This window comes from Pseudophryne corroboree, chromosome 1, assembly GCF_028390025.1.
Source record: "Pseudophryne corroboree isolate aPseCor3 chromosome 1, aPseCor3.hap2, whole genome shotgun sequence".
NCBI lineage: Eukaryota > Metazoa > Chordata > Amphibia > Anura > Myobatrachidae > Pseudophryne > Pseudophryne corroboree.
Window position 1 is genome coordinate 85,929,969 of NC_086444.1, and position 12,139 is coordinate 85,942,107.

The 12,139-nt window shown below is 46.7% G+C and overlaps 1 protein-coding gene across 1 annotated transcript in view; it reads right to left on the minus strand.

The window, feature by feature from the left end:
• LIFR (LIF receptor subunit alpha) overlaps window positions 1–12,139 on the minus strand; it is a 141,161-nt gene that overhangs the window by 56,746 nt on the left and 72,276 nt on the right. The window contains exon 2 of the mRNA XM_063961221.1: window positions 1,101–1,255. Coding sequence (XP_063817291.1) covers window positions 1,101–1,179 — 79 coding nt within the window. The 5' untranslated portion in view covers window positions 1,180–1,255. The remainder of the gene's footprint in view (window positions 1–1,100; window positions 1,256–12,139) is intronic.

Genomic DNA, 12,139 nt, shown 5'->3' on the forward strand with positions numbered 1-12,139 from the left:
GGCCACTAAAAGCTTGTTTTTGGGTGGCAACAAAACAAAGGAACGCCAGGTAGCTGTCTCGTGGGTGTGATGGTGTATTGTGGGCATTTATGCAGAGTATTCCGAGCTGTGAGTCTGCTATTCTGGATGCCAAACTCAGACTTATCTCTTGCTCCAAGCACACTGGCACAGGGTAGGTGTAAATGGTGCGCATACACTTGTGAGATATTAGGTGCTATCCTTTCTACCACATCTGTGAGAGAAATCGAAGGATTGTATGCACATTTTAGGTACCTTGTAACGCGATGCGCGGGCACGCCGCTCGAATGTCGCGTCTCAAGATAGTATGTGCTGCACTTAATATTTCTCGCATCGCAGTGCGATCGCATGTGGTTCTTAAACCCACATGTGATATATCGCACTGCGATGGGCGCCCGCCGGGAGTGGCCTGAGGCCGCTCCCACTCAGAGGTGACGTGCCGATCACATGATTACCATGCAATCGCATGGTAATCACTTTGGCAGTTCAGGTGCGATGAACTGCCGGCGCGATGCCCAGCGATGTCGCCGGGCATCGCGCAAATGTATGGGCACCATTATGGTGTGTACACACTGAGATTTATCTGTCCAATCGGTCTGGTGAGAACAAAAATCTGGTAATGGATAAGAGCTTATGACAATCAAACATTTTCTCCCAAACACTGGAAAATGGATTAAAATTATTGATTTAACAAATTTTTCCAAACAAACTGATTTAACCTATTTCTTTGAACAACCATTATCTATTTTCCAGTGGTTGGGAGCAAATGGACGATTGTCATTTGCTTTTATCCATTACCAGATTTTTGTTCTCACCAGACAGATAAATCTCACCATAGTGTGTGGATGATAGCGACAAGGTCTACTCTTGGGTACCAAAAAAAAAGTGTGGCAGTGCGATCACATAGATGCGAATGCAACAGAACATGCGTAAATTAGCGCTAGCATTCCGTTCGCCATCAGAATGCATTAGACTTCGTTTGCAGTGCTGATTTTGGGCCGAATACAAATAACCCTGCCCAACCCCAGTAGGATCTCTCTACAACGTGTGGGCAAAGGGCTGCAATACAGAGAAATACTCACCGGTTGTCTGGCTGCGGACATGGTTTAGCACACAGTAGGCAACAGCAAGGTAACTAATCAGAATTGGCTTGTTCCACATTCTCCTGCTGACTCTCGGGTACCGGATCCCTCAGAGGTTATGTTATCAGCTGCATCGCTCATCGAGCCACGGAATCCTGCAGCAGAAAAGAGTGACAGTGAGTTATGCCATACAGAAAGTCTCAGCGTTGTAATGAGGTCACCGCAGCGACAGAAGTGTGTGCGTGTAACCATCCTATGTAGCTGCTGTGCACACGTCGCCTAGGGAGCAAGCAGAGCTCTTTCCCTGTAACATATCCCCCATCCCCTCTACGCCACAACACATCTGCCCTCTCACCCATGCCGGGACAAACATTGGCAAGGAACAAGTCCCCCCCCCCACCCAATGGCAGATCCAGAAAAAATAATGACAGGAGAAGCTCCACAATACAAATCATTATACCGCTACCTGGCATCCTTCTAAAAACGCTCTCATCTCTCTATATGGGCCAGTAAAAACACTATATGTACAAAGTTAAGAGTATGTTATGCACTCCAGTGTCTGCAGGAATGTACTGGTGTTTGAACTGTTATGCACTCCAAATGGACTCACAGACAAACTGGGGAATATGACATAACGTACACAGAAGGTGATAGGGTAACAAAATACACACACAGTGAACAGAGAAGCCTAGAGGCTAAGGAACTGGGTATCTCCCTTGTATTAGAACTGCTCAGATGTAAAAAGCAAGATGTTGTGTTTTAATACGTAGAGAACCCAAAATGCTGTTGCTAAGGGCAACAGCAAAACCCTAAAGGGTTACCAACGGGTGTGGCAGTAAACTCCTTGGTCAGAGATGGAATGATAGACACAAGGAGAGCCTCCACAATCCTGATTCTCACTTGCAGTGCACAGGTTTAAGCTTACTGCCACTAAACTGACCCCTGACACCTAGCACAGTGAGACAGGATTAGACAGGCAAGTGTTAGAATACAGCCGCAAACTTGCTAAGTTCACAGAGTAATAACAGAACCCCAGCAAGCTAAACGACTGACTCCAGTCTTACTGCTAGGTCTGGATTGGCAGAGTGTAATACCAAATCCCCAGGCCTATTTGCAGTAAGCAACAAACAAATACAAAGCTACACAGTACTGGCTAACTTTCATGAACTGACTAACCAACAGAGATTCAGCAGCATCTGCTTACCCTGAAAAGAGGCCTTATAAAGCAGGTGCTGTCCACGCCCCACTCAGACCTCACAGACTGTGAGCACAAAAACCAGCACCGGATCCCCTGCCGTGCACAGAGCCTATAACCACTGCACAGCAAAAGACCCGAACCGGAGTATCAGCTGCGCTCAGGTTACTCCACTAGCACTTGTCTCCCGGTTGCCATGACGACGTGGCAGCACAGGGCAGGAGACCCTAACAGTACCCCCCCTCTGACGAGGGGTCAAAGAACCCCTACCACCGGGTTTATCGGGGAACTGCGAGAAGAAAGAGCGTATCAGTCTGGGGGCATGAAGATCACAACTGCGCACCCACGACCGCTCCTCCGGGCCATACCCCTTCCAGTGCACCAAAAATGACAGCCGACCCCGAACCACCTTGGAGTCAAGAATCCTTTCAACAACAAACTCCCTCTGGCCACGTATCAGAAGAGGGGAAGGTCTTCCACTGGAAGAAGGATTACTAATCGCCCGTTTTAAAAGGGAACAATGAAATGTTTTATTGATACCCAAAGAACGGGGCAGATCTAACTGAAATGCCACCGGATTGATAACCCTGGTGATCTTATAAGGGCCGATGAACCGGGGCCCTAACTTATGAGATGGCTGTCTCAACTTCAAATTCTTGGTAGACAACTAGACGAAGTCTCCTAATTTGAAGCTGCAGGGTCTTTTCCGCTTATCAAAAACCCTTTTGGTCACTAATGACACAGACACAAGGGCTTTCTTCACTTTCCGCCAAATACCTCTAAGGACCGAAACCACAGAGGAACCACCAGGCGTGGAGTCCAGGGGGTCAAAAGAATTGGCCTTAGGATGATGCCCATACACACAAAGGAAGGGAGAGATCCCTGTAGCAGAGTGAGCCGCGTTGTTATAGGCAAACTCCGCCATGGACAGATGAGCAACCCAGTCAGTCTGACACTTGGAGACATAACACCTGAGGAACTGCTCCAAGGACTGGTTCACCCTTTCAGTCTGCCCATTAGACTGCGGATGGTAGCCTGACGACAAGCTGACAGAAATCTGGAGATCGGAACAAAATGCCCTCCAGAATTTGGCCACAAACTGGGATCCGCGGTCAGAGACCACATCAAGTGGCAACCCGTGGAGACGCACAACATGCAGCATAAATAATTCAGACAGGCGTCTGGCTGATGGCAGCCCAACCAGTGGAACGAAGTGCGCCATCTTCGAAAACCTGTCAACGACAACCCAGATGGCTGTCATCCCCGAGGATTTGGGCAAGTCCACCACAAAATCCATTGAAATGTGGGTCCATGGCTTAGATGGGATAGAGAGTGGATGTAATGGGCCAACAGGAACCCCTCTAGGAGTCTTATTTCGGGCACAGATGTCACATGCCCGAACCCACTGATCCACATCCTTAGCCACCGAGGGCCACCACACCGCCCTAGATAGCAACTCCCGAGTTCTGGCAATACCCGGGTGACCTGCCGACTTCTTGGCATGGAATTCCAGGAACACTCGCTGTCTTAACCTAGGAGGCACAAACAAAAGACCTACCGGAAGGTCTGGAGGAGCCTGCTCCTGTGCTCTAAGGACTAATGATAAGAGGTCCTGGGTAATGCCCACTTTAATACATGATGGGGTAACAATGGGCAACGGCTCCTCGGTGGTCTCCTGGATTGGAGCAAAACTCCGCGAGAGCGCATCAGCCTTGATGTTTTTTGACCCAGGGCGATATGTTATCAAAAAATTAAAGCGAGCAAAAAACAAAGCCCATCGTGCCTGCCTGGCATTGAGACGCTTCGCTGACTCTAAATATGCCAGATTCTTATGGTCAGTGAGAATTGAGACCACAAACTTAGCCCCCTCAAGCCAGTGTCTCCACTCCTCGAGTGCATCCTTAATAGCCAACAATTCCCGGTTACCCACGTCATAATTCATCTCGGCAGGCGAAAATTTACGGGAAAAGTAAGCATAGGGATGAAGGCGATTATCAGACACTCCCATCTGAGAAAGCACTGCCCCAATACCCATCTCAGAGGCATCCACCTCCACCACAAAAGGACGCTCTGGATCTGGGTGTCGCAGCACCTTGGCCGAAACAAATGCCCTTTTGAGACGGGCAAAAGCCGCTTTAGCCTCACAAGACCAGTGAGCAACATCCGCCCCTTTCTTAGTGAGTGCCACCAAGGGCGCCACTATAGACGAAAATCCAGCGATAAATCGTCTATAAAAATTCGCAAAGCCCAGGAAACGCTGAAGCGCCTTCAAACTAGTGGGCTGCACCCAATCCAGGACTGCCTGTACCTTGGAACCCTCCATTTGGAAACCTTCTGGGGAGATAATATATCCTAGAAATGCGATTTGCTGAACTTCAAATTCGCACTTCTCCAGCTTCGCCCCAAGCCGGTGGTCTCTGAGTTTCTGGAGGACTAAGCGTACATGCTTCCGATGTTCCTCCAGGGAATGGGAGAAGATTAGGATGTCATCTAAGTATACAACTAAGAATCTATCCAAATATTCCCTGAGCACATCATTCATGAAATCCTGGAAGACTGCCGGGGCATTACAGAGCCCAAAAGGCATCACCAAATATTCATAATGCCCTGAGTGGGTATTAAAGGCAGTCTTCCATTCATCCCCCTCTCTTATTCGGATTAGATTGTACGCACCGCGTAGGTCAATCTTAGAAAAAATGGTGGCAGTACGAAGCTGGTCAAACAAGACCGAAATGAGAGGCAGTGGGTATGAGTTTTTAATCGTGATACGGTTCAATTCCCTGAAGTCGATGCAGGGTCGCAACGAACCGTCCTTTTTACCCACGAAGAAGAACCCCGACCCAACTGGAGACTGTGAAGGTCTGATAAATCCCTTAGCCAAGTTCTCCTGAATGTACTCTGCCATAGCCTGAGTCTCAGGACGTGACAGGGAGTACAACCTGCTCTTGGGAAGCTTAGCATTTGGCAACAAATCAATGGCACAGTCATAGGGGCGATGGGGAGGTAGTACCTCTGCAACTTTTTTGGAGAACACGTCCGCAAAATCTGCATAACACCCTGGCAATCCTGGCAAACTTAGCTGCGAGAGCCTGACTGGAAGGCTCAAGCAACTCCTGAAACAATCAGTACCCCAACTAAGAATCTCCCCAGAGACCCAGTCAAATTGAGGATTGTGGGCCCTTAACCAGGGTAACCCCAACACCAATGGGGCAAAAGTACAGACAGTCACATAAAAGGACAATTTTTCAGAGTGTGTGGCTCCAATAAACAAAGAAATCTGGCTAGTGCAAGAGGTAATTTTACCTTGGGATAATGGTTCCCCGTTTAACCCACAAATCTCAATTTCCGATGCCAAGGGTACTAAGGGAACAGAGTGTTTTAGGGCGAATTGGCGGTCCATAAAAACCCCGTCGGCCCCACTGTCCACAAAGGCCTCAGTCTTGACAGTTTGACCGAGGATCTTCAAGGTCACCGGAATGATAAAAGTCTTCTTGGGAAATTCTGACTTCTGGCCTGACAGGATATTTCCCATCACCCTCAGGCCCTGAAGTTTTCCGGCTTTTCTGGGCATGATACTACCACATGACCTTTATTCCCACAGTACAAACACAACCCCTGCTGTCTCCTCCGCGTCTTCTCACGCGAGGAGAGGCGGGTAGCCCCAATCTGCATAGGCTCCTCAGAAAATTCCTCAGAGTCTGAGGTTCCCTTGGGAAGGAAGGAAATCTCAGTCTCCCTTTCAAGCCTACGCTCTCTCAGCCGTCTATCCACCCGGATGGATAACTGCATGAGCTGATCCAAGCTATCAGGCAAGGGATATTGTACCAGTTGGTCCTTTATCTGGTTAGAAAGACCTCTTCGGTACTGGTGTCTCAGGGCGGGGTCATTCCACTGGGTATCATGGGCCAACCTCCGAAACTCCGTACAGTAAACCTCAACTGGCCTTCGCCCTTGCTTAAGGATCGAAATCTGAGCCTCGGCTGAGGCCGTCTTGTCAGGGTCATCATACAACATGCCCAGTGCCGTAAAAAAAGCATCAACACTTTTAAGCGACGGACAGTCAGGCTGCAACCCATATGCCCAGACCTGTGGGTCTCCTTGTAGCAAGGAAATCACTATGCCCACCCGCTGAATCTCCGACCCAGAAGACTGAGGCCTAAGCCGGAAGTATAGCTTGCAGCTCTCCTTGAAACAAAAGAACTGCGAGCGATCTCCAGAAAAACGATCCGGGAGATTTACTTTCGGCTCCTTAACCCCTGCAGGTGCTGCTGCTGCGGGAGCTCCGCCAGCAGCCTGGGAGGTGTGCATTTTAATGGACAAATCATTAAATTGTCGAGTCAGGACCTGCACCTGATCGACCACCTGTTGCAACGTATTTTGAGGGGTATGCTCCATATTCCCACAAAATTTCAACAGGAGTATTAGGCTGCTGAATATGTTATGCACTCCAGTGTCTGCAGGAATGTACTGGTGTTTGAACTGTTATGCACTCCAAATGGACTCACAGACAAACTGGGGAATATGACATAACGTACACAGAAGGTGATAGGGTAACAAAATACACACACAGTGAACAGAGATGCCCAGAGGCTAAGGAACTGGGTATCTCCCTTGTATTAGAACTGCTCAGATGTAAAAAGCAAGATGTTGTGTTTTAATACGTAGAGAACCCGAAATGCTGTTGCTAAGGGCAACAGCAAAACCCTAAAGGGTTACCAACGGGTGTGGCAGTAAACTCCTTGGTCAGAGATGGAATGATAGACACAAGGAGAGCCTCCACAATCCTGATTCTCACTTGCAGTGCACAGGTTTAAGCTTACTGCCACTAAACTGACCCCTGACACCTAGCACAGTGAGACAGGATTAGACAGGCAAGTGTTAGAATACAGCCGCAAACTTGCTAAGTTCACAGAGTAATAACAGAACCCCAGCAAGCTAAACGACTGACTCCAGTCTTACTGCTAGGTCTGGATTGGCAGAGTGTAATACCAAATCCCCAGGCCTATTTGCAGTAAGCAACAAACAAATACAAAGCTACACAGTACTGGCTAACTTTCATGAACTGACTAACCAACAGAGATTCAGCAGCATCTGCTTACCCTGAAAAGAGGCCTTATAAAGCAGGTGCTGTCCACGCCCCACTCAGACCTCACAGACTGTGAGCACAAAAACCAGCACCGGATCCCCTGCCGTGCACAGAGCCTATAACCACTGCACAGCAAAAGACCCGAACCGGAGTATCAGCTGCGCTCAGGTTACTCCACTAGCACTTGTCTCCCGGTTGCCATGACGACGTGGCAGCACAGGGCAGGAGACCCTAACAGAGTATTTAAAAGCATTTTTCAAGGCGACTGATAACAAATTATCTCAATATAAAACATAACAAACATGCCAATGAGCGTTTCATATGTTCATGCTCTACAGAAAGTTCTGGTTCTATGCAAGCATCTTCATAAATAAATAAAATCTAGAATGGTGGTCACAGCAGTAATGCGATATAGTAGGTGGAAAAGAGCGAAACCACAATACAAAAATTGCGAAAGTTCCAGGTTTACATTATATGAACAAAAATATTTTTTTGTGCCGAAACGTTATTGGAGAAATCTCTACCTGGTGGCATGGGTCAGGTTGGCGTCTGGCACACAGGCTATGGTATCGGTAGGGATATCAGGCAAGTGCCGACACCGTACTGGAGGAGGACCTGGTGTTGGATGATCTGACCGATGTCTGTTGGGTTATTCCTGTATGTGCCGGCCAAAGTGGTTGGAAGATTATGACCACTGTCAAAGTCAGAAAAATATCATGATGCACACTGCCATATTTGCACCTCATGCGTGTCCCCGCTGCGCGTGCCCACGCTCTCCCGTGCGTACGCATACTCGCTGTTGCGTGCACCCGCAGGCGCACGGTATGCGCATTTACGGTAGAGTTTGTGTGCGTCTAGCGGGCGACTCGATCGTTACATATTTTAACCATATAATGTATTTTGTAGATTATGGTCCCTTTGATAGAATCTGAAAGTTTAGTTAATGTAGCATGTTCATAGACAAAGAGATCCCTCTTTGTTTGATACGAAGGGTCAGACAGGGGTTCCACAGTGGTGTTTAGTATCCATCGGAAGATTATTTAATTAGCAATATTCCGGTGTTGGTTTGAAGCAGATTAATCGCTTGTGCGAATAGTTATGGACATAAGAAGTTTATGGACTTTTACTATTATTTGCACTTTATTATCCATGCGGCGGGAAACCTAGTTTCCCACCGACCTGAGCAGTTGAAAATAGTCACAGCCCACCTGTATGAATCAACCTATGACCTTTTGCTATAATGCGAAGACGAATTCCTGTGTCCAATGAACAATAAGAATATAGGGACCATTGTACTGTATTGTGTGCAGTGTATATAAGGGTCACCGTCCCCAGACCGGCCAGTACTCTCTCTTCAACAGTTATCGCTGATAATTGGAGGACTGGATTCCGGTTGCGCCTGCGAGTGTTCCCCGTATGGTATGTTTCTCTGTTGCCACTTTGTTACTCGTATATTGTTAGCCATTCACACTTAGTCTATGTATTTGTAATGCGATCGTTCTCTATTGTGTATATTACTGCCTAGATACTCTGTTAGAATTATATGTTAGTTTGTAGCGTATGACTTGTGAACTGTTTCTCTTTTCAAAATAACTTAATACTCTTGTTAGTAAAAGGTGTTGGATCCTTAGCACGGTAATTGTGTGTTCATTATATTGCAAGGGGTAATAGGAGCGCCTCAATCGCTCAAACTGTTTTAGTATTAAAAAGGTTAAACAGCGTTATATCGCTACAGGGTTCTAGTACAAGGTTTACAGCATAAGAATATCGTTTCAGTGTGTTACATACAAGGTTTACTGATAGTCATCCTGTGAGCGTCTGCGCCGCTCGTGATCTCCTCGTGGTCTCGAGTGTCCGCTACGCTGTTAGCGTACCCTTACGGTATTCCATACGCCAATAGCGTACAAAGTCTCTTAACCTCTTAGAGTGTTTAATAAGGTAATCAATATCGTCATTCTCAATTGGGGCCTCGTCCGTCCTCCACACATCCATCCGCACTAGCGAAAACAGACTTTATCTGTCAGCAAAGGGCGGGAACGAAGTATCCTTTCGTATCCGTATTGGTGGTGAGGGATACAGTAGTGCTGGCTAGATAAGCGTCTGTTTCGCTACGCTGTAGGAGTGCTGGGGTGGAACCCGGAACCGGAGGTAAGAACAATACGCTATTATCTTTTAAAACTGTTTATTTTTTGGGTTTTTTTGCATACGCATGCACGCACACATCTACATTGTTGCAGCTCACTTTCTTGTTGCCATTAGAATTGATTATTAGACACGTGCTGAGGAATCTAGTGCTATTTAGTTAAGATTACAAAGGAAAATTGTTAAGGGTATAAGTGTAAAGGACACACACACAGCATAGCAAATACTGTGTGGTGTACGGTAAGCGATTTCTCTTTGAATATTGTTTACATTGATAGAAACGTGTTGATTGTGTTGCTATGGGCGTATCTGCACTTTGTGCATAAAGGTCTCGGACAACGCGCGAAAGCACGCACGTGACGCAAAGGCATACGCACGTGGCGTGTTTTACGCAACGGAGCGTACGGATACGCCCATTGAGACTCAAATCACACAATAACCTTGTTTAGGGTGGGCGGTATAGTATAGCCACCTGATAAATAGCACACGGTTGTTCAGTTCAGTTTTCCAAAAAGTATTAGTTAAAAGAAAACCTTTTTCTACTGCAAACCCAGGAATTGGACCCCTACCTGTATGAAAGGAATTTCTGTACAGAAAGATTAAAAGTGTATATGATTGAATAGGAGTGAGTGTGGAACTTAAGGTATTATTTTTGTGAACCCACAAATCGGGATCCCGTCGGAGACCACATCAGGTGAGTGGACACTTGGTGGCGTGGGACTGGCTTGCCCGCGTTAACATTGTATAAGGTAAAGGAGCAAGTAGTTTCCGCAGACAAAAAGACTGCGAGGTATTTAAGCGCAGCCCCGGGGGTTTGGCGCAACACCCATATAGTCAAGGTAAAGCTCCGGCTGAAGGTTTCGCAGCCTAAACAACCGATTCTGTTGGTCGTAAGGCGGATAAGTAATAGTTACTTATACGCAGTGCGACTGTACCGCACGTAATTGTGTGCATTAGTTTGTTACCTTGATACCCATTAACAATTTACTGTGGGATCATAAACGCTAATTGTACATTCTAACGTGATTTGTGTAGGTGTTTGTTATTTTAAGGGAGTTTCGCTGTTCACTCAGGAAATCTCTAACAACCAATATTTGCTGGGGAGGGTAGCATACTCCCAACGCGCCCCAGTAAATAGAGGTCACAGGACGGAAGTGAGTGAAAGCACTAGTTGAACTTTCACCGTCGCCTTACCGCGGGCAAATTTGGTCTGTTTGTAAGAATTAGCTAAGACAGCAATATTTACAAACGATGGGGGCCAGTTGTTCAAAGAAGGGACGTCCAACAAGGGTTCACGTTGGTGGTTGCTGGCCCAAAGGGTCCGCACGGTATATAATGTGTGAAAAATACGGATCTCACACACAGGTATTATGCAACGAATGGGAACGTATGACAGAGGATGATGGGGAACAGTTTCCCCGGGTAGGCAGTCTGAACCCTGAGGTATTGCAGAATCTAAGAAAAAGGATAGGTCTAATAAAATCTGCAAAGCAGAGGATTAGACATTATGATTGTTTACTGATATGGCAACAGGAATGTGAAATACAACAGGAACTAGCTCAAAAAGCAAATTCCCATCCTGGTAGAAATCTAATAGCAACGGCACCACCACCATATATAGTAGGGGACAAAGTGGCTGCAGAGAATGACATGCGGGTGTGCGATAAGGGTGCACTTAATCAATGTATTAATGATAAAATTAAGATAAAAGTAAATGCAAATGTTGATACTAACGCTAACCCATGCAAGTTGTATCCTATGTTAAACTTCCCCCAGGAATACGACCAAGAAGATGAGCCCACTACGATTTCAGCTCTCTCTCTAGCGGCCACCATAAGCGATACTCCAGTGGGCACCGCCCAACCAGTAAGGGGGGCATCAAAAGCCCATAGCTCAGGGACAGGTGAGGTTGTGTCTACAGGTAAGTACGGCACTGTACAATATGCTGAAACTATTACACCTCACACTGAAGAATCAAACCAGAGTGAAGTAGTCCAGATTAACCCTGTTAGAGTAATAGCGGTCCCCAATGGTAAGACTGACACAAATGGAGCCACACCCATTAGAAATATTGCTATGCACTGCCCCTGGTCCCGAACAGAATTAAGAACAATTTTGTCTGAATTTCCTGATCCCAGGAAAGATTTAGCCGCATGCCAAAGGTTCATTAAGGACCTAGGTAACTCCACTGAACCAAACAACAAAGATTGGAGAACACTACTGCGGGCATGTCTGCCCTCTAGTATTGACCCTATCAAGTTTATAGCTGACTGTAAACTAGATCAGGCGGTACCCCTTACGGATGCATATAATCAAGAAAATGTAACCAGGATCAATCTGCAGTTGGGAATATATTTCCCAGCTGTAGTAAAATGGAACAAAATATTTTCCATTAAACAAATGGAAGGGAAACTGCCCCCGACTATTTCCACAGAGCATTAGAGGAAATGGCTAAATACACTGGGATCATGGATATTGAGGCAAATGTACACCATAGAGAGGTAGCGGTGTCCGTCCTGATGGACGGTTTAAAGGAGGTATTAAGGAGTAGGGTACAAACTACTCAACCTAACTGGAGAGGTATGTCGGTGGCCGCCTTAAGAGAGACTGCTGTTG